At 33.2% G+C, this 23,709-nt stretch overlaps 1 protein-coding gene and 1 long non-coding RNA gene across 2 annotated transcripts; one reads left to right on the top strand and one right to left on the bottom strand.

Annotated features, from left to right (window-relative positions):
• Window positions 1–3,999: 3,999 nt before the first annotated feature.
• Window positions 4,000–10,536, top strand: LOC120355210. The gene is made up of 3 exons (XR_005573451.1): window positions 4,000–4,231; window positions 5,286–5,382; window positions 10,203–10,536. It is a non-coding gene; the product is annotated as an uncharacterized LOC120355210 (long non-coding RNA).
• A 1,209-nt stretch (window positions 10,537–11,745) lies between these two features.
• LOC120355209 (sister chromatid cohesion protein PDS5 homolog B-like) lies at window positions 11,746–21,742 on the bottom strand. Its single transcript, XM_039443542.1, has 5 exons — window positions 21,424–21,742; window positions 18,120–18,290; window positions 16,610–16,732; window positions 12,972–13,022; window positions 11,746–12,129 (listed from the first exon to the last, which is right to left on the bottom strand). Exons 1-5 carry the CDS (start codon window positions 21,676–21,678, stop codon window positions 12,067–12,069), a joined length of 663 nt encoding a protein of 220 aa, XP_039299476.1. The 5' UTR covers window positions 21,679–21,742; the 3' UTR covers window positions 11,746–12,066.
• Between the last annotated feature and the right edge of the window lie 1,967 nt (window positions 21,743–23,709).

Raw genomic sequence — 23,709 nt, 5'->3', positions numbered from 1 at the left:
CTGAGCTGATTGACTTTAAATATTTTGCATCTCTCTCTTGGGTTAACAGCCGTAGGGCTGGTTGGCAGCAGCTCTCCATGCTTTTCTGTCGTCCGCTTTCCGCTTCAGCTCGTAGTATTATCCACATCTCATCTCATATTTTGCATATTGATTCTTAATTTACCGAGGATGGTTATAGGCCTATTTTGAATTCTTGAATATTTCAGTGGGTCAAGTTTTTAATTAGACCGCCATTGCGGAACACGGGTTATCTACTAATTATAATTTTAGAGAATCTCACATCTACAGAGCACACCCAACATACCCCGAATGTTTTCATTACATACTTTATTGGACGACACACTATTGAATTTCATTCTGAAATAAACCTTTATAGATTTCCCTCTTTTGTGCAAATAGAACTTGCTTCTGATTCTGAAGAGTTACTTTCAGATACGATTCAGACTAAATACTTGAACGATTGTCATTACTTCTCGATAAGCCCAATATTTGATTTCATTATTGATACGGTACTGTATTAATCAATTACACATCAACATAATTATCACAAAAACTATCATAATAATATTGAGAGGAGAAAAAAGTATCTTATTTGTATCACATTTGCTAGAAGCTCATCACAGTTCATATAACTCAAACGCTTCAACAATATTTGTCTTTGAAAACAGTCCTGAAAATTTCTTGAAGTTAAAGTTATTATATCCACAAGATAGCTGCATTATTGGTAAACATTTAGGATCCTAGAAAGCTGTTGTTTTTCATTTTTAATGTTTCTATGTATAAGAAATAATAAGTTTCATCACAACCCATAAAGTAATTTTTCAGAAATTGTGATAAGTAGTAATTTCCACAATTCAACAATCAAGTTATTAATTACATACTGATTCAATTAATCTACCCAGTAGATCTATATATTAATCAGAGAGCACTTAAATACCTTCAATTACATTGTAGTCGCTTGATTCAATTAACGGAAATCGAAATATTGAATGTCAAAGAATATTAACTTACTATATTGTCTCTTATGATAAATTGGAGATTATTTGAAAGAAAAATAGACGATATCTCTCAAGTCTTTGAAATGAAATTCACCTCGAAAGTGGAGATATTTCGTATTTATTTCCATTTACAATAATAACAGCATTTACTTTGCACCCAACCACAGCCCTACCACCAGTGACTGGTGGGTTTTTTTATACTCTTTGCATTTTGGTTCTGTTAACTACTAGAAGATCGATATCCAAAGGGTCTGATTGATACTATGATTCGAAAATTGGTTTTCATGGTTAAATAGATTAGAGATATCAAATTGAATTCTATGAAAGAAACTCAGGAACCAATTCAAGTAAAGTTGTGAGAACAGCAAATGTTATGCCAACGATACTCCCCTGTACAGGAGTCAATTCAATCATTGCAATTACTACATTTTTGAGAATCATACAGTGATTCTAAATCAATCTGTGGTTCTTCAAGGCTTGGAATGAGCTTGTAAAATATAACTATCACACAAGAGACAATACAACATGATTTTTTCATTACACAACATGAAGGAGAAAGAGAAAATAGCTCATGCCTCACTTACCTCATTCAGGTGCTTAGTTTTTAGCATAGGCTATACAAGCGAAATTATATTGTCAAGATCATTTCGTAGCCGGAAATGAGAATCCTTTCAAATGAGGATGAATTGCAATTTAGTTTTTTTATCTCTTTTCTAATTTGAACCATATTACTTAATTTTGAGGTCTCGCAGCATTTTACAAGTCTTCTTTAGTTTTAGTAGGCCTATTTTAAACTTTCTCTGATACCGTATCGTATCAATCTTATTCCGGTCGCGTATTAATGGGGAGGATATTATTTTATTACTTTTCCGACAGTTGCATAGCTTGGCAAACAGATAATGTATTCAAGAGTTTCAAGTCTCGTTTAATCTGGTAGATTTCATAAGAACGGCAAAAAATCGAACGTCCAAAAATCGATGTGTGTAACTGGCTTAACTATCACTGGCTTCAAGAAGCTCAAGAAAATAGTTTTCTTATTATTATTATCATATGAAATTACCGGATTGTAGGTATGGAGGCTTGAAATTAGAATACCGGTACCGTACAGGAAGTTTTTCAATACTAGAATCGTTTATTTCTCAGGAATACTTACTTCTACCAGAATCGGTGTTTATTCGATCAGATACATGATCACAACAATAACATTTCTTGCTGAATGATAATTTTATTTCGTGTCGAAGTTGGGTGCTACTAGTTTTCCAGTTACACCATATCGAGCCAAAGTTGTGAGTTGGTTGGTTGGTAGTCCAACATGAGAGAGTTGAGAAAGACTCCCTGCCCAATTTTAACACCCGAGTCCACTCTTTGTCGCCAATTGCTCATCTGATCGATTTTTGCCTCCTGTTAGGTACCTCCTAGATACCTATTATAGGAGGATTTGCCTCCTAGATACCTAGCCAGTTGGGTTGTATGCGATAAATAACAGAGAATGAATATTGCTCTCAAAAATTGTTCGCCATAAAATATTATGGGTGAACTTCAGAGTATTAGCTTTTGCAGTGAGTAGAACTGAAAAAAATCAACTCAGATCAGCAACCTTTTCTATAAATTTTTTTCTGTCTATATTTTTATTAACCTCGTCTACCACACCTCTCAACCCCTCTTTCTCTATCTATCCATTGATGGGTCCCGGTCGTGTGTTAATGGGAAGGATATTATTCCATATCATTTTTAGAGAAAGGACAATTATTTGTCGAAACACTGCGATTTATGAAGATACGGTACATCGCAATGTTATCGTTATTCAAATTGCATTCAATCTCTATTCTCATTAATTAACTCTTCATATCTTGTAAAATTCGTTTAATAATAAGCAATATTGTCATTCAACGTAAATTGTGTATAAGCCAGCAGTATAATAATATATTGTAACATAACATACATAAATAAAGAACTCTAATCTAATCTAATCCATGATCCATCATCTCTACACTCTATGCTCTCTCTCTTCTCTATTCAACTGCATATGCTTTCTATTACTATGTTATATTTTCCAGTTCGGTAGGCTATTATATAGTTTGAGTCTCTCCACTTACTACCTGCTCCACAGTTTCGAATAATAGTCCCTTCTTTTGTAAAGTGTAGGTCTGTCACCATTGTCCACTGGTCTACCCTCTCTTTCGCAACTCACTCCTTCACAGTCGGAGTATTTCGCGCCCTTTTTGGTTGGGTTTGCCTTTTGGTTAGTTGTAGTCACTAAACTGTCACTAGTCAGTCGCAAGGGCCAGTTAGTTTCAGTTCATTATGTATTGAATACAGATTACAGTTCATGTTTCCAGTGTTTTATCCGAGAATTTATTTTGTTTTGAAGTCACTTGATCTTCTATTATCAATGTAAGTACACAATAATATTACTATATTTATGGAAGTTTGAATCATAGACTGATAAAAGTATATCTACTATAGAGTAGCTTGGAGAAAATACACATTATTATTATATTTTATAGATGTAGCTTGTGTTCTGTCTTTTCTACCTATATTAGGTAGGTTCAGTTAATTCATTTTGGTTGACTAGTTGAATTCTACCTGACCTGAAAGGCTGTAATGAGCTAGAGGACTGAAGAAGCTTATATTTTTTACCGGTCATCATACGATAGCCCACAAATTTGTGTTATATATTTAGTCTCTTATTTCAATCGGTGTAAGAGTATCAGAGCCTATGATTTTTGTCAAATCTTCAGCGTTCCAAAATCTTTTCAAATCACTAGCTATTATTTTTTTCGTATTCAATCTTGAATCCAAACCCCTACTTCAAAAATATTATTTTTTGCCGTAACTATAAATTCCACTAAATGAAACAGAACTAAGCACTTAGAACAAAAATGATTTACATATATAATCTGCTTTCTAAGCTATTTAATAGTTTTTTGGAAATTGTAAAAAAAGGTTACATTATGAATTCATCAGATAGATATACTTGATTCCTTTGAGAATACTTTAATTTTGATTTTATCATCCAACTAAAATATATTGTTTTTTCATTGTTCAAAGGAGACGTATGTCGCGTCTTGCGCCGATAAAGCTTCGGAAGGGCGCACAATCACGAGTATCATGGGGAAGCTGGTGACCCTTCGTTGCCATATACTTTTCGTGGAAAGGAGTTCAACGCAAGGACGACCATAAGATAGAGAAAAAACCATTCAAGGACCTTCTCATAACTGAAGTTATGATTGGTAAGATTTCAGAAAATTTATCTTTTTGAAGTTTACTGTGTAGCTTGCTTCATATTTTTCAACAACGCTAATTTGGCAATATTAATATCAGCCAGACAAAATCCCACTTGAATAGAAAATACTACTTCACTGACTCAAAAACTTTATTTCGCCATTAAACATGACATCCACAAACACAGTGGTTGAGTGGTAGGGTGGATACTACTGTCCAAACTTCGCCACGACATTAAAATGAAGAAGTCATTCTATTCTATTTAATAAAAAAATGAGTCATTCCATCCAGGATCTGCAATATTGAATCTAATATTATATCTAAGTTGATTTTTTTCAATTTGGGAGGTGGTCATTATAATGCTGATCGTTACTTAGTATGGGAAAAATATTAATTGATTTGTAGTAAGCTACAAGTCTGTGATTAACACTCCACATAGCTTTGAAACAGTTTGTCCTATTGATTTAAGGTTCTCACCATTTACTTCATATTGAAATTCCGTATTGGAGTAGAATAGAATCGTTACCTTCATTTCAACCTCGGAGGGCGGGGCCTACTTACTTTGCCGAAGCAAGTTAGATGATATCATGCATAACAAGACCAGCTTTCAACTTCCAATAAAGAAATAGTATATGGAAAACTAGAGACTTTCATTCAAATATATTTCATTCTATTTCGAGCTTCTAGAATATCAAGATGATGGTCCTACTATTGTAGGAATATTGAATATTGAATATTGAATATTTTTTGGAAATTCATAAATATTACAATTTTCTTATAACATGCTCAGAAGATTCACTTTTTCCTTTCAAATTATTTCACCCAGACTTCTTATCAGTTTTTCTAAACACTTTCCTGTTCATGTTTTACTATAATCTGCCTATTACATGATAAACCATGATTTATAAAATATTCTTCCTCCTCATCTTATCTTTCCAGCCGATCCCATCTAGAAAAAGTAGTTTTGTTCATACATTGTTTGTCCTTTATACTTTTCTTTCGCATTGTAATGAGTAATGTGTGATAGGATTAGTGTTCTCATAAATTTTATTGTTACAGCAGCTGCTACAAACCGGTGCTGGCCGAAAGCAGAATTGAAGCAGGTCTAGTTGAAAGCGGCTACGTGGCTTGCACAAACCCAATCCAAGTTGGACAAAATGTAAGCATTAATCAATCTTACAATTCAATTTTTCTTGAAAAACAGCATTGGAATCATGTATAACACGACCATCTTCCAATTCGAAAAAAGAGCTTGGATTCAATATCACTGAGCCAAGATAGCAGACCAAATTTTTAATGTCATGATTGAGTATAGGAACTTTTATATTAGCACGATCCCCTACGTCCGACCATAAAATCACCTCTACGAAAAGTATCAAGCCGTTTTCAAACTTTTTACTCACTCTGTATTGAGCTGTTTCCTGAATAAGCATCTTTCACCCAAGGTTATTAAAAAAAAGGTTGTTCCATAACTGCCTGATATTGGGACGAGATGAAAAACGGGTGGGGAGAGTAAACTTTTGGCCGGGACACACATATATGGCGGGATACAATACGGCTGATTGTATCGGAGAACCAACCTCGAAATCAGTTACAGAACACACTGGAGGCTATGGGAAAACCTACAAATCACGAAAATTTCACCACCCTGGCACCCCTAGAGCCCCCAAATTTTCTAGACACATTTAAATAAGCCTCGCACAGAGAATTCGATACAAGCTTTTTTGTTAAGCTCCCGGAGATAAGCCTATATCCATAGTTCGATTTCGATCAAATTCAAATGGTGACCCGGGAATTTGAGTTTTCATCGAAAATTTGAAGTTCTCCCAAATACCAAAAATTCTCAGCCAAAACTATGAGTTCACTGTGAAAACTGAACACTAAATCTGATGCATACTACACTGGAGGCTACGGGAAAACCTCCAGAACTTCCAAATTTTTTTAGGCTTTTCAATCACTTTTTATACTGGTCAATAGGGTTTTCAACCCCTAACCACCCCTAAACATCATTATATTTTGTTGAAACTTCAACGGTATGTTGAATATGTGTAAATTATCCTGTATGCCAAATTTGAAACAAATCGGAAAATTAGAAATACCCGGTCAATCACTTTTTATGCTGGTCAATAGGGTTTTTAACCCCTAACCACCCCTAAACATCATTATATTCTGATGAAACTTCAACAGTATGTTAAATATGTGTATATCATCCTGTATGCCAAATTTGAAACGAATCAGACAATTAGAAATACCCGGTCAATCACATTTTATGCTGGTCAATAGGGTTTTTTACCCCTAACCACCCCTAAACATCATTATATTCTGATGAAACTTCAACAGTATGTTAAATATGTGTAGACTATCCTGTATGCCAAATTTGAAAAGAATCGGACAATTAGAAATACCTGGTCAATCACTTTTTATGCTGGTCAATAGGGTTTTCAACCCCTAACCACCCCTAAACATCATTATATTCTGATGAAACTTCAACAGTATGTTAAATATGTATAGACTATCCTGTATGCCAAATTTGAAATGAATCGGACAATTAGAAATACCCGGTCAATCACTTTTTATGCTGGTCAATAGGGTTTTTTACCCCTAACCACCCCTAAACATCATTATATTTTTATGAAACTTCAACAGTATGTTTGATATGTGTATATCATCCTGTATGCCAAATTTGAAACGGATCGGACAATTAGAAATACCCGGTCAATCACTTTTTATGCTGGTCAATAGGTTTTTCTACCCCTAACCACCCCTTATCATCATTATATCTTGATGAAACTTCAACAGTATGTTAAATATGTGTATATCAACCTGTATGCCAAATTTTAAACGAATCGGACAATTAGAAATACCTGGTCAATCACTTTTTATGCTGGTTAATAATAGGGTTTTCAACCCCTAACCACCCCTAAACATCATTATATTCTGATGAAACTTCAACAGTATGTTTAATACGTGTAGACTATCCTGTATGCCAGATTTGAAATGAATCGGACAATTAGAAATACCCGGTCAATCACTTTTTATGCTGGTCAATAGGGTTTTTTACCCCTAACCACCCCTAAACATCATTATATTTTGATGAAACTTCCACAGTATGTTTAATATGTGTATATCATCCTGTATGCCAAATTTGAAACGAATCAGACAATTAGAAATACCCGGTCAATTACTTTTTATGATGGTCAAGGTTTTAGACTTACCCTGCATAGAACGGTCAAGAGAGAACAATACCCCTCCTTCAACGCCGGTGCCCGGTGGAATGGGAAACAATAAATCTCAACCCATGTCAATGTTCAATGATAGTTCTCGTTATACCCCCATCCAGATAAATTAGCAAAAAAAATAATATATTTTCAAAATTTACGCCAAAACCCAACACTCTGGTCCACAACTTACAACTCGACATGTGTATACATATATACATGTGTATACATATATACATATGTATACATATACATATGTATACATATGTATCGTTTGAAAAATATCAAGTAGCACATAAAATTAGTTTTATATATTCAAATGTATAAACTTGTAAGTTCATCATAAATAGAGTATTTTCTTCAAGTCTTTGGTCTACTATGATAATTTTTATAAACTTAAAAACTAGCATTACACATTGATATTCAAAAAAAATTCAAAAATTCAAAATGTTTTTATTGCCGTGAACAAATAGATGTATTGACAAAGTCATCAGGTAAACATATACATTATACATACATTCCACGTAAGTACTCAAAACAGAGAAATACTATCACAGCCAACAGTCCCGCGTACTTAGTATCTTCACAGTTATATACAGTCATATTTCTAATTGGCAATAACAATATTATAATAGAGGTCAAATATTAACATGAAATATCAGCTGCCAACATCTCCTCAATCGAATAAAAAGCCCTATTTTTGAATAGTTTGGAAATTGCGTACCTGAACGATCTAGAGTTTTTATCACGGATACTTTCAGGCAGTTTATTAAATAATTTTATACCGATATATACATACATATTTTGTGTTTTGGAAAGTCGTACCCGTCCGGTATTTATTTGTTCACGCTCTCTTGTAAAGTGCTGATGTACATCGCATCTTAGATCGAATTGCCTCAGATTATCTTTGACAAATGTCAGAGCTTGCAGCATAAATATACAGGGCTGAGTCAATATGCCGTTTCTTTTAAAGAATGGCCTGCAGGAATCCATTCTACCAAGATTAAAAATGGTTCGCAGAGCTCTTTTCTGACACAAAAATACGTCACTGGCACCACTTGAATTGCCCCACAATAGGGTGCCATACTGTAAATGAGAGTGGAAAAGAGCAAAATATGCCATCAACGTTAAACCAGCACTAGTATACAATTTCAACCTCTTCAATAAAAATATTACTCTGGATAGGCGACTCCAAAGAGCTTCAGTGTGGGTACTCCAAGTGAGTTTGGAATCAAGGTTAATCCCTAGTAGTTTTACTGATCTTTTTTCACAATTTCTACTCAAACCAAACAATATAGATTCTGTTTTGCTCTCGTTCACCATAAGCTTATTTGCAGAGAACCAAATATTGGCTCTGTTGGTCATAAATGTTGTGATAATTTTATTTATTTCAGAAGACTTATTTGAACACAGAAGCGTCGTGTCGTCTGCATAGAGAACAGTTTTATAAGGGATGTTTGAGGGTAGATCATTCATATATACTATAAACAGGAAAGGACCCAGTACAGAGCCCTGAGGGACTCCTCCTGAGACCTTCTTACAATCAGATTTCAGCTCACCCATTTTCACATACTGGAATCTATCAGAGAGATATGACATGAAAAGTGACAACTCATTACCATTCAATCCATAGTAGTGCAGTTTTTCTATAAGTTGCTTGTGTGGGACAATATCAAAGGCTTTGCTAAGGTCCAAAAGCAGAGCACTAACCCTCTTCACCATTTTCAAAGCCATCAATAATAAAAGACACAACGCTTTCAACTGCTTTAGTAGTGTTCAAATTACGTATACCCTTAACAATCACTATAAATTGTAAACGCACTTGTGCTGGGCCACTATGTAGTGATGCTCAAGTCCTATTACTCTGAGCCATAAAAAACATGAATTGTTTGACATAATATAATAAAACTGCCCAATAAATCCATTGAATCAGCGGCCCAAAGAGCCTTGTCCTAATGTTTTTTTTTTCATTCTATGACTATATTATAATGTAGTCTACTACACTGTATTATATACCATACCATAAACTCTCTACGACTCTACCTATACTACTCTACATAGTATAGATATTCTGTTATTAGGTAGTAGAATAGTAAAGCTGTACTATAATTGTTCTTTGATAATATTTGAATTGGCTCAAAATTATGTTCCATGATGATGAAATCGAACCATTTTTTCTAAATGAGCTCTATCTTTCCAAATATAAGTAAAATTCTAAATGCTAAGTGTCGAATAAAGTTACTAAACATAACAGGAGGGGGCATATGCTTCATTGCACAACGGTCGAAAATGTGCTAAATCTACCTGCCAAAGGGTATTGCAGTTGTATTGTTCTCGCTTGACCGTCCCATGTCCCCATTGAGATAGGTTTCACCCATTGATTTGATATTCTATTTTTTTGTTTTATTGATTTAAACACAGAGTCGTCGTTAAAATATTCTAGTAGAATTCATCTAGAAGTGAAAAATTACATTTTTAGGAGAGCAACTGGAAGAATTGAATACCACGAGCTCTTATGACAATAACTTTGTATTTCTAACAGATAAGTGAAGTAAACATGTTCTTTCCAAATTTAGATGACATTCTTCATAATAATTATTGATTGATAATGTACATAACTGAGGTTCCAATTTTGTTTTCCTTTGAACTTGATCTGCTGTAGACCTACAGGTCAAATGCTTCCGTTTTGACTTATTTTTGTACCTGAAGTTATACAATAAAGATGACATTGAAATCAAGTTGATTCAATTTTTGATCACAGACATGGAGAAAAGAAGAAGAAACAGTCGTCTGCTGAAGTCAATGAAGACGAGACACTTGAAAATTTTAATTTGGAGCTCCAGCCATAAAATACAATTCGTCGCATTACCATGTTAGTTATGAATGTTAAAGTAAAGGATTTATTCATCAATTTTGAAGTTATGTAATTTTTTCACATCCAGCTGAATATTCTATTTATTCTATAAAGTAGATTATATGTCAATGATTTTGGATCATTCTGAAGAACTTATTCAATCATTTCTAAAGTGATTTAAAATAGTTTATTAATCATAATTTTGCTCACTTAAAGCATTTTAAATCATTGTAGAGTGATTTGAGAGTAATTTAAAAGTGTTTTTAATCTACTTTGAAATGCTTTGAAGTGATTTTAAAAGTACATGGATCGATGATTCTAAATGATTTTTAAGAACTTATTTAATCATTTGAAAGTGATTCCAAATGATTTTCAAGTAGTTTATAAATCACAATTTTGCCCACTCAAAGCATTGTAAATGATTGTACAATCATTTGAAAGTGATTTGAATCTAGTTTGAAATGCTTTGAAGTGATTTAAAAAGTACATAAATTGATGATTCTAAATGATTTTTAAGAACTTATTTAATCATTTGAAAGTGATTTAAAATAAATTTCAAGTAGTTCATAAATCACAATTATGCCCACTTAAAGCATTGTAAATCATTGTACAATCATTTAAAAGTGATTTGAATCTACTTTGAAATGCTTTAAAGTGATTTAAAAAGTACATGGATCGATGATTCCAAATGATTCTGAAGAACTTATTCAATCATTTGAAAGTAATTTATAAATCACAATTTTGCCCACTTAAAGCATTGTAAATCATTGTACAATCATTTAAAAGTAATTTAAAAGTGATTTAAATCTAGTTTGAAATGCTTTGAAGTGATTTGAAAAGTACATAAATCGATGATTGTAAATGATTCTGAAGAACTTATTCAATCATTTGAAAGTGATTTCAAATGATTTTCAAGTAGTTTATAAATCACAATTTTGCCCACTTAAAGCATTGTAAATCATTGTACAATAATTTAAAAGTGCTTTAAAGTGATTTAAAATTACATTTCAAAGTACTTTAAACTGATTATTTTGCTGCTTGATAAAACGCCCATTAAAAATAAAAATAGGTTAGAGTGGATAGTAATGTCCACTTTACAACCTTATTACACTGTAAATAATAATTGAATAATACAATTTAATTGATGATGGGTAGAAAATCTACTACAAAGTAAATGCCAGCACTTGAAAAACAAATCATTCATAATGATGCTTAATTTTTTTGGAATTTTATAATATAGTCAATATTAAATAATTGTGATGATTAATGTATTTCATACATTTTTATGTTATCCTACCTAAAGTATTTTGTTGTTTTAAGAAACATGATAGCGTAATTAAATAAAAATACTGAATCATCCTGATTGCTTCATCAAATCAATGGTTGCAGTAAACGTGTTTCTTAGATGAGGCTATCAGCTTCAGTTTTGAATATCTACAACCGTAGAGAAAATTGACTGAGCTGCATCAGCTTCAGTTAGAAGTGGTTGTGGTGGCTCTTCTAATTCAGGTTCGACATACAGTTCAACTGTTAACATTAAAGAGCAGCTACTGTTTGTTTCTTTGGCTGATCCTTCATCAAAAAACAATTTTTAATTTCCGATGAGTTTGTTGTGCTCCAAATAAATAGAGTAAGTAAAATAACATTGACGGACGATGAAGTGATATTTGTATGAGATAAATGTATTCCCTCTCCATCAACTTTAACCATTTCATTTCACTCAGTTGCTACCTCTTCTACTGCAGTATTGAAATTACGGATTTCAAAGACATCAATTATTATCCTTTGTAGAATTCCTTGATCTTTTCGAACTAGGTTCACGATCTTCATCGGACTGAAACATACGAAAAATGATTATTAGAAATCATATAAATTTCATTCTCAAGAATTCCAATGCAGTTCAAAAAGTGTAAGTCGTTAAATTCACTCAAGGTATGTTGATGAATCTCAACTGTTATAAATAAATCAAGCCAGAGTTCCAGCTAGTTTCAAAGATTAACGACAACACCTAAGATCCAAACCATCCAAATTATGATTCCAATACTTGATAAGTTTCAACTCGGCCTGCAACTGATGATGAACATGAACATTCATTATTATTAATATTCTGATGTTGGATACAGAATATTTAAGATACAATATTCATCACTATAAACAATTATAAATAAACAATTCATTGAACGAGCGTTAGCGAGTTCCTACTTTTGACTCAAGGCCATCATTGTCCGGCTGTACGTTCAAACAAAACGTCTTTACGTTCAAACAGCGCCGTGCCGCTTTTGACTGTTACTTGAAGCTATGAGACGCTAGTGTTTCCGTTCCAACACATATATTTTTCAAGCGCCAATTCCAGTAGTTGCAGAGTTCTAAAGAGATATTGACCGTTCAAAATTCGATCTCTTTTGTTTCTTTCCGTACTTCATTAACAACGCGTTAAACTTTCTATTCCTAGGCTTATTGTATGATAATATAGGATTATTCATCATTAAAACCGTGAATGAAGTAAATTAATTACAGTGATGGTAACAACGTGCATTAGGTAACAGCTAGTTGTAATAAGCTTCTAGGATAAAATTAAATTCAATAAGAATCTTATGTACGCCTAAAAAGTATAACTTGGAAGAATCTCAAGATGCCATCACACAGCTGATAATGGTAAGAAGTTTGTTCACTTACATCTTCTTCCATTCCTGGTAATTGGATTCTTGTCTCAGAAGCAGCAGCCGGCTGTTGAATAAAATATTTTCACATATTAAAAATGTAGTATTCACAGACAAACAGTACACACAGGCGAGCGAAAATATAATCTTCGAACAGTAAATTAATTCATCAACCATTGAAACTGTTCAATTGTAATGGTAATATAGATTACAATTTTCTCGTCTGTGAAGTTTTGTTTTCTTATCGCTTGTTGCCTGATGTCATCAGTTTACAGCGTGAGAACTGGGGATATCGGTCTCACTACTTGTCTTCTCTCTCACTTTATTATTGAGAGAGAGGTATGCTTATGAGGGGAGTTAATTTTTGTCCTCTATTAATTGGCAAGCCTGATTGAGCTGTATCCAAGATTTTGCTAAGGCGTTGCTCGTCACTTTCGAGCCAGGGAACATCTGCGTATCTCTGCCCGATTTTTTAGTTGCAATTTATTCTAGTTTAGGTTTCTAGTCAAAATATTTAGTCGATCATTGATTGTGACCAAATTGTACATATTCACAAGTATTATTTTTCTTCTATTATGCTTTAATAAATTTCATGTAAAACTGGGGAAGAGAGAGATACGATAATGGCTCGATTTTATTCTTGTACAATTTCCGCTTAGAGGTACGTATTTTATGAAAAAGATTTGTAACTTGTATTTTATAGATTCATTAGATTGATTTTCCAAACAAATTTTTTGATTTCAGTTTATGATCTGATGTAACCTTTTATCAAGAGCGTCTGATGTAACCGTTTTGAGGTTAGGTATTCCTGTTATTTTAAATTACTTGAAAGTAATTTTGGCTGAGGTAACTTAATAAGAGTACTCAATGTTAGTTGCTCTGAACTCTCGCTTGAGACACCGAAATTATTTAGTTTTATTTCATTTCAAAAAGCGGTTTACGAGTTGACGACCCACCGCCTTCACAATCATTAAGGACGGCCGCAGTGGATTCTAACAACGGGCTCTGTACTACGAACTCACAGGACGTGTCAGGGACAGCAACAAACCGTCAGTATCAAATCAATACAATACCCAGTACGATCAACGGAACAACGTATGAAAAAATAATTCATCGTGAAAAGGTGTAAACAGGGAAAACAAACTGGATTATGAACTGTTTCAAAAATGGGAGGGGTTCGCCAATTCAGACTGTGTTTGGTGTGATTAGCATTTCTAAAAATGTTTAGTCACCCCTGACACAATCTAAGTCTTTGGCGTAAAAAATAATGAAAGGCGCCTAGGGACTATAAATTATATTTAATAGGTTAATTTTCTGTAATGTGAAGAACTTGTAAACTTGTTTTGTTTTAGTTCGAATTTTACTAGAGTCCTAATAGATCCCGTTTGAGTAACTTCTCAACCTTAGATTTTGTTAAATTTCTTGTTTGCTGAAATAATTTATTATTTTGAAGATCTCTGTATTAATCTTGGCTTACTTGATTTCTTAAGGCTTTATTATCTCTATTCAAAATATTTCTAGTCAGTTGAAATATATTTTTCCTCCACCTACTGTCTAAAGTACTTACTTTACTCCCTGAAACCTAATACTAAAGTGTCACTTTTTCGCTCTCGGTAGTAAAAAACAGAAAAACTCCCTAGGGAGTAAAAGTGACTCCATTTAAATAGCATGGGGAGCATCTCTATTTTGAAACTTACATTGTAATAGGTTAGAAGGTCTAAGCTCAGATGAGAAAGCATAATAGAGGTGTCTGTCATTGAGTCAACTGAATTCAATACCACAACCAGAAATTTGATTAACTCATGAAATATATGTTTGTAAGATAATTATTATATTCTAAATATTAGTAAACGATAAAAATTTATACAATTTTTAAAATATTTTACTCTACACAAAATACCAGTCAACAAATATTTTTGATCTGCAAATCAAATGTGAACCGCGTGATCTGGAGTCAGCCATTTTTGGTAGCTGATCAGCTGATATAATTGTTACAACTTTTGCCAATAGATAGCGCAATCGGCAGTGTCAATCAGACGACCGGTTTTCAGGTTTTAGATTTAGGTTATGTTGTTAGGAATCATTGTCACCAATACGTAAGTTATTAGAATGATTTTATTTGCATTTTCTATAAAAAAATGTAGATGGAGGAAAAATGTTGTGTACATCACGAGCGAAAAATACTTTTTCTCCCTCAGGAAAATTGCTGCCCTCGGCTTCGCCTCAGGCTTCAAACTTTTTCCCACAGGGAGAAAAAGTCGTACTTTTCACTCTAGATATACAAATAACTATTGTAATGTTCACAAAATCAGGTCCATTAAAGTAATATATCTCTCTCTACAAATATGTTGTTCATTAATGAGTCTCCTTTCCACACCAGATAGTACGTCAAGTAGTCTTTATTTTGTTACATGATTCAAAATTTATTCTAAATTTTTACTGCCAATCAAAGAAATGTAACACAATGATCAATATTATCAATCAAGAGCGCAAACATGTATAGCAAAATATCCTATTTTGTGCAGAAGTTTGAAAAATTTGGATGCCTGAAGAAATTAGGTTACAGATGGAGAAAAGTCGAATCGTTACCAAGGCAGCATTATATTCATATTATTTGGGACCTGTCTGTCGGTCACTTTATTTGTACCATGATATTGCCTTTGGCAACAATTTGACATGTCTATTTGTGACCTACTCATAATATATTATTTAATATAAGTGTTTTTCAAAAATAACTGATTTATTTTAATAAGAATATGAAAGACTAGCTGTAGAGTTTCCTATAATACCAAAAATGAACGTTCAAGTTCATTGAACGTGAATATTTTTACATGCATCGGGAAGAAAATAAACCCATGTGGATTTAATTTCAAGAAATGTTCGCATTTCTATTTCGTACATATTGTATTATTATACAGCAAAAACTCATGTCAACTAACGCAAAACTACAAAAAATTAAACATCATGACGTTACCATTGCATCGATGTAACGTAGGCTTGAAATGGAAAAAGTTCAATATTATTTGAGGAAATCATGAATGAAGGAAGGTGAAAAGACGAGTAACTGAGAGCTATTCACATATAACAGAAACTCTCAGTAAATGTCATTATGCAATAATTATTTTTTGTAGCATTCCTTTACGAATGCATTTCACCCCTGAGAACAAGCTTCAAAAAAGTGAATGAAATCTACAATTCACTGTGAAATACTGTCTTGTATAATTGAAGTTTCAATAAGTCACCAAAAACAATAAATTGTGAAAAACTAGCTTCGTCAAAAGTGATTAATTGATCAAAAAATACGATTGATTGTAGTATTAGAAACAAATACACTAGACAATAAATCAGCGCGAAGCGCCGCCAGCTTTGTTCAAATTTGTGGCCTCCTTTTTCAATACTCTATTCAGCAATTAAATTCAACCAGTCCACATCAAGATTTGTCAAAAATATCTGGAGATAGTGCCACTATTCATTTCCCTTGATTCTACATTTTTTACTCAACATATTTTTTTCAAACAAGTAAAACCTGCACGCAGAACTTCCTTGGACCTTTTTGAAAATGGGTCCAAAATTACGTCCTTCGTGGTTATAATTAGTTTTAAAAAGGATTCTTTGTATTACATAGAATTATATATAATTATAGAGACAACCCACCTCAACATCGATTTCGGGAAATGCAGTCTGGTTGTTAGTCTGGCCTTTCAGTCGTCGCTTCTGACGAGTGTTGGCTGTTTGAGCTTGCTGATCTTCCAACACTGTGCTTGGTGAAAGTTTCTTCTGAAATATCAAAATGCACAATAAGTGAAATAAAATCAGCCAACATGATAATCCTTCATTGAATCATAACTACACAGAGAGAAACATCAAGATCACAAACCAAGGTCCTTGTCCAAGGTTGCTTGTATCGATATCTAGTGATATTATCGATATATGGACTGTAATGAACTGTGATAATGATTTTTAAGAAGCATGAATGTAGAAATAAATCAATCGTAGCCAACTACGAGGAAGCTTGTGGTGAATAAAGCATACAAATAACTCAAGACCTTCATCTACGATCATGCTTTACAGTTTTACAATTGATGTTAAAACAAATGGGCAGTAAATCTCCTAAAGGTGTGTCAACCTAGGATCGTTTTGATGCAGATCCTACGATAGGGCAGGTCAATTTTCTCAAATAAATCAGTGGTTTCTTTGTCACTATTCAGTCTAGAAATGGTTGGTTATTCAGTATATCACAGTGATCTATAAACATTCGACAACTTGTTTAATAATGTAACAAAAACAATCTTCTCTTACAGTCTTCATCAGTAGTTTGTTCAAAAAGCCACATTTTATCAGGGTACTGTATTAGTTTTTTGTTTAATGACGTAAGATCACCTATAGTGAGATCCACGTTATAATGGCAGTATTTTATTAACATTGGTATTGCTATCCTTGTCTATCATACCACAAAGCAGATAGCGCAATCCTTTTCTACCTCTGCAACGTTGCCAGATCGTTTTTCAACAATGTAGAAATATAATTATCAATTAACAAAATATCTTATCTCAATTATGAAAATGTATTATTTAATCATAAAAACCTATTTTCTTGACGAATAGAATATAATTGATCATTTTCAACAGGAATTTTAAAATATTTCATAATACGACCAATATCAGGTATCTTCTACAGGAGGCAGTGGCAAAGCAGAGAATCGGCAAAGCTGTTCTCTTATCTCTCTCCACTGCCATAATAACGTGGACCTCATTATAGCTAGCCGCATAGCTAGCGATTGACGCTAGAAATAGCACCAAATTTCACGAATGATTTATCAACATTACTTGAAGAAATGTAAGTCAAATTATGTACAAAGTTTTCCTGATTTAAGATGTATGAGCATAAGTCAAATCTCATACAAACACTCCCATTGATGTTTGTGGAAGAAAACTGAACAAATTGAACATTTTTCAATTTGACAAATCCTCAGACTTGAATCCATCTATACGAATCTAAACGTTCCTAATACATGCAATCTTCAACTTCAAGCTACAGTATATTATCATATAAAAAATGAGATTGTTAGTTTGATTTTGTGAATACAGTCATTAGGAATGAACATTTTTACTGAAGTAATAACTGTACTGAAAACTAGATCTTGGAAAAATTGTCACACACTAACCGGAACCTGCATATCAGGCGGCAGATAGTTCTTTTTGCTGTCGATGGAGTCATCCATTCTCTTGAAATACATGGCCGGTATTCTTGGTTCGGTGGGGAAGTTACGCATTTCGAAATTTATTGTTTTTGATACAAGAACCGTCATGGCCAGATCGCAAAGGGTCCACAATCTCTGTTAACACACAAATTCAGAAACCAAATTACAAAAAAATCATCGTTGAAAATACACCACTGACTCACTTGCAGCCAAACACTGAGTCGTCAAAAATCGATTACGGTGTCGATCTTTGACGTTGTCGATTATTTTTTATAGGCTCAATCCGGCTGATATTATAACTGTCGTGAGGCCCATTAACGGCTTAAATTATATACTCAGGTGAGGTGGAACTTCCGTCAGGGACTCCCCACCAACGAAAGCCATACGAAATGATTATACACTCAACAAACTGATCTGTATTATTCTCAATTATACAGGGTGTCCCACCAAGGTTGTAACAGCCGTTGACCATAGATTCTACTCGACATTTCTGACAAAAAATGTTCAGTAAACTTTTATCATATCGACCTTAGTTTTCGAGATATATCGATTTTTCGATATTTTCAGAATATGCCCACTTCCGGTCATTAAATACTCAATAACTCGAAAACTACTGCTCAAATTTCAATATCAAGGGTATTGTTGGAAAGAGAAAAACATTTCAAACTAAATTAATGTAAATTTATTTGCTGTTAGATAATTTGTAGAATTTTATTAGGGCTTGAACTTGAAAAAATGCTATTCTTCAAATTCAAAGTCAAATTTCAAACAGTTTTTTCTCGATTTTTTGCGGGTAATTATAGTGGTTCCAAATATTTCAAAAACTTCTCCATTTCATAAGCTTTTGAATGAATATAAATTCAAAAAGGGTAGTTCCATGATAAAGTGTTCAAAACTGCTAATATCTAGAATGAAAACCTTCAAAATGAGGAAATTCACAAACAGCATGCATCAAGTGATGATCCTAGGGGTGAAATCACCTGATTATTGCATTATTTCCTGTATCATATAGCCTAAATCCTAAATAAAATATTAATCATACAATTTTACAAGATCCAACAAAATTTATTCATAGAATAATAATTCAAAGTAGATGAATGACAGAATTAAAAAAACTGATGGCAATCATTCAGATGGTAATCAAGTTACATATTATCATGCTCACTGCTTACAGGAATTCAAAATAGCCTTCTATTCTGTTTATGCAACTTCTACTGCCATTCATGAAGCTTCGAGTTGCCCGTCTCACTTCGTTGGGCCGTGTCTGAGAATCAGTTCCTCCCAGGTCTCTACAGTTTCTCTGTAAACTTTACAACCCCCCAAAAGTAGAAGTCTGTTGGAGTAAGATCAGGTGAGCATGGTGGCCAACTTACGGGTCCACCTCGGTCAATCCACCTCTCAGCATAATTGTTATCAAGCCACCCACGGGAGTTTCTAGCATAATGAGGGAGGCAGCCATCCAACTGGTGCCACATATTATTCTACCTCAAATTGAGAGGCACGTCTTCTATCAATTCGTGAAGCTCATTGACCAGAAAGTCCATAAAAACTTCTTAAAAACTTATTCTTGCTGGGAAAATGAAAGGTCCAACAATATTTTTATCAATCATGCCAGCCCAAACATTGAATGAAAACTGATGCTAATATCGATATGATCTATGATTAAGGACCATGTATGTATATTGTGCAAATTTACAGCACCAGTTCTTGTGAACGTACTTTTATCTGTGATCTGTCCATAAAATGTGTAAAACACAATCTTGTGCTAAGATTCAACTGCAAAACTGCTCCTTGAAACAGTATCAGGTTCATTGAACTCTTGAACTGGGGTATCAAGAGATGATCGAAAGTTATTTTTCTTCAATATTCTTTGAACTAGCATTCTTGAAACATCCAACATCCCAGCTGCCGGCCGGATGCTGAATCGAGGATTCTGCTGGAAATACTATAAGATTCTCAAAAGCTTCAAAAATTAAGACGGGCCTCTAGTACCTTGAAACTGATCCTAGGCACTTGCCATCTTGACATCTGTCAATCTTAAAAACGTGTTATGAGATGGGTGTTTTCGGTCAGGAAAACGTCTCCTGTATACTCTCTCTGTCTCTCTTGAATTGCAACCACACTCTCCATACACCAATAACATGTTCAAGTACTCAATAAAGGTGAATTTCATAATGAACGCGAACACTTCTTTACTAACCAAAGTTGATAGACATCATGTCAATTAACTGGAAAGCACACTGAAAACTATACTGAAAAAAGGCTGAAACATACACTTCTTGTTATTTTATTCAGGATTTATGATACAGGAAATAATGCAAATTATTGAAAAAGTCATATCATTGTAGAATTTTAAAATGTTGAATGTTGAAGCTTGTGAATATTGTCAGAGAGAAATCAGGTGATTTCACCCTTAGGATCAACACTTGATGCATGCTGTTTGTGAATTTCCTAATTTTGAAGGTGTTCATTCCAGATATTAGCAGTTTTGAACACTTAATCATGGAGCTTCTTTTCGAATTCATGGAGAAGTTTTTGAAATATTGGAACCACTATAATTACCAGCAAAAAGATCGAGAAATAATTGTTTGAAGTTTGACTATGAAGAATAGCATTTTTTCAAGTTTAAGCCCTAATAGAAAACTACAAAATATCTAACAGCAGATAAAATTACATCAATCTAGTTTGAAATGTTTTTCTCTTTCCAACAATACCCTTGAAATTGAAATTCGACCAGTAGTTTTTGAGTTATTGAGTATTTAATGACCGGTAGTAGGCATATTCTGAAAATATCGAAAAATCAATATATCTCGAAAACTAAGGTAGATAGGAAAAAAGTTTACTGAACCTTTTCTGTCAGAAATGTTGTGTAGAATCTATGGTCGAAGGCTGTTACAACCTTGGTGGGACATCCTGTATATGTACAGTAAGCAATTGTCTTCGAATGTTTTCCAAAGTTTCATCAAAATCAGTCCTACACTTTTACAAGTTTCCAATTTTTATTATTTGAACAAACATTATTTCAAGTATAATACCTTTTTTCAAATATTATTCATATTCGGATCGTTCTCTTGGAACTTGTACTAAACGAGGTATATCAAAATTAATTTTTTTACTCCTCTCATTTTTTCTATATCCAATATTTAAATATTTCAGAATAGTTGAACATTTATGGACAATTTTTACTATCATTATATGATGAATGAAAATACGTAATAAGATCTTATAATGTTTCGCTTGGAAAAATTAAAACTGAATAATAACTTACCACATTGATGTTATTGTCATCATTAGCTGTGGGCAAGTAATGATTCTTCATTTGTTCAATGAGCTCCTTGTAGTAACCAAAGCAGAAGGTATCTTTCTGCGCAATCAGAGGCTCTAAAATGTGAGTTAGACAAGTCTGCATTTGGGCCAATTGGTCTTTGTCTGTGTGGTCAGTGAACACTGGGCAGTGAGTCAACACCGGCATAGCAAACACAATCATCATATCTGGCATGATGTTCGGCAATTGTTGAATCATTTTTGTTTGATAGGGTTGTGTACCAGCTGCAACAAAAATAGAAAATTGAGTTATTGTAATAACAAATAAATAAAATGATTTTTCCGAATATGCTTGAATCAAACCAAGTTCAAGTCATGGAATGTCATTCATTAATAATTACTAAATAAAATTAGGGTGCATTTTGAACAATACTAGTTTTCTTTCAACATTAATTGGAAAAAAAATGTTATGAAAGAGAAACAAAAATGGGTTTAATTGTTGATAATACTTATTCAAATTCAAATTTATTGATTCTCAAAAAAATATACATCACTTTCAAGACATATATATATATATATATATATATATAATATATATATATATTATATATATATATATATAAGAATCTACACCTGCAAAGAAACCCTGTGCGCAGGTGTGAGTTGTAATATAAATGTTTTTCAAATATATTTAACAAAAATGATCCAAAACAAATTTCTTGAAAAAAATACAGAATAAAAACTAGTACTTAATAATAAAGAGATACTAAAAATAAAGGAACGGAAGGAGAAAAGACGGAAAAGGCCAAGAAGAAAGAAGAAGACGAAGAAGAAGGAGAATGAAGAAGAAGAGAACGGTGAGAGGTAGGTAAGTCAACTGCAACCATGGAGTAGACGAAAATTACTTTATTTAAAACAATTTTTCCTCGATTTTATTTGCTATTATCCATTTATCTATGTCTGATCTAAGCCTTTGGTTTATGTTTGTTTTTCAAGAATATTTTTAAGGAAATGTGGTTTTTTAGTTTATTGGAAATATAAGAAAACTGTCTCCTACACACATTCAAGTCCATTCTGACAAATTGGAAAATGTCTCGCGCGGGGCGCAAGCCCAAAAGAGATTCTCGAGGTTCAAATAAATTTTTATTTTTTATAATATATAGTACCAAATTTTTTATGAAAAGTTGTCGAACTGTTAAAACCTTGAACTCCCTGAATAAATCTTTTGTTGGAAAAAGTCTGGGTTTGCCTGGAATAGTTTTTAAAAGATGTTTTTGAATAATGAAAAGTTTTGTGAAATGCGCATTCGAAGCTCCCCCCAAAGCCCGTATGCCATATTGAAAAGCGGATTGAGCATACGAATAATAGATTAGTTTAGCTATTTTTATATTGCTCAGTTGTCTAATTTGGTGAAATTTGTAGATAAGGAATTTTAGTTTGGAACACATGTTATTAATTTGATTATCCCACCTTAAGTGTGGATCCAACAAGATACCCAGGTACTTAACTTTTTTTCTTTTTGAATTTTCTGATAAGAACAGCTGCTAAGAAGTCTATGGTCGTTACAGTTTAATCGATGGATTTTTATACTGTCTATTGTTCGTGGTTGAGTAAGGGTGAAAATAACATGAAGACGCTTTTAGTTGTGTTGAGGGTTAATATGTGTTGATTAAGCTAAGAGAACGCCAATCTGAGTCCACTTTCCACTGCAATTTTTACATCATCCAATGAGTTTTCAGTGAAAGTTAGAGCAGTGTCGTCTGCAAATGATATTAACTTATATCACAATTTCTTATATTTAATTTAAGGAGATTATTGATATAGATTAAGAACAAAATGGGAGATAGGACAGTACCTTGCGGCAGACCAAAACCAGTGAGTTTCATATTGTTTGTGTTGAGTATCTGAGATCGATTTGACAGGTAACTCTTGAATAATATTAGTGGTATACCCCTAATCCCCAGGTGTTCCATTTTTTCCAGAAGTCGTTTTTGAGAGATAGTGTCAAATGCCTTGGCTAAATCCAAGAATACTGTCAACGTTTTTTTCTTATTATTAAAGTTTTTTGTTATAATTTGTAATAATCTGGTGATGGCATCCTCTGTAGATTTACCGGGCTGGAATCCATACTGGTTTTCATTAATAATGTTGAATTTATTCAGATAGCCCAATAATCTTTTTTTAATTATCTTCTCCATTAATTTGGCTAAGTTATTTATTAATCAGACTAATAGGACGGTAGTTGGTAGGGTTGGACGGATCACCTGATTTATGGATAGGAACAATTTTG

Source organism: Nilaparvata lugens, chromosome Y (genome assembly GCF_014356525.2).
Source record: "Nilaparvata lugens isolate BPH chromosome Y, ASM1435652v1, whole genome shotgun sequence".
NCBI lineage: Eukaryota > Metazoa > Arthropoda > Insecta > Hemiptera > Delphacidae > Nilaparvata > Nilaparvata lugens.
The sequence above is the reverse complement of the archived record's forward strand: the minus strand, read 5'-3'. Positions and strand labels throughout refer to the sequence as shown.

Excerpts from the sequence above, each read along its gene's own strand:
- LOC120355209 (XM_039443542.1), bottom strand. The coding sequence starts at position 21,678 with ATGATTCAACAATTGCCGAACATCATGCCAGATATGATGATTGTGTTT. Across the intron at positions 18,291-21,423 it reads ATGACAATAACATCAATGTG|AGATTGTGGACCCTTTGCGA; the intron begins GTAAGTTATTAT and ends GTGTGTTAACAG. Across the intron at positions 12,130-12,971 it reads TACCAGGAATGGAAGAAGAT|TCCGATGAAGATCGTGAACC; the intron begins GTAAGTGAACAA and ends CGTATGTTTCAG.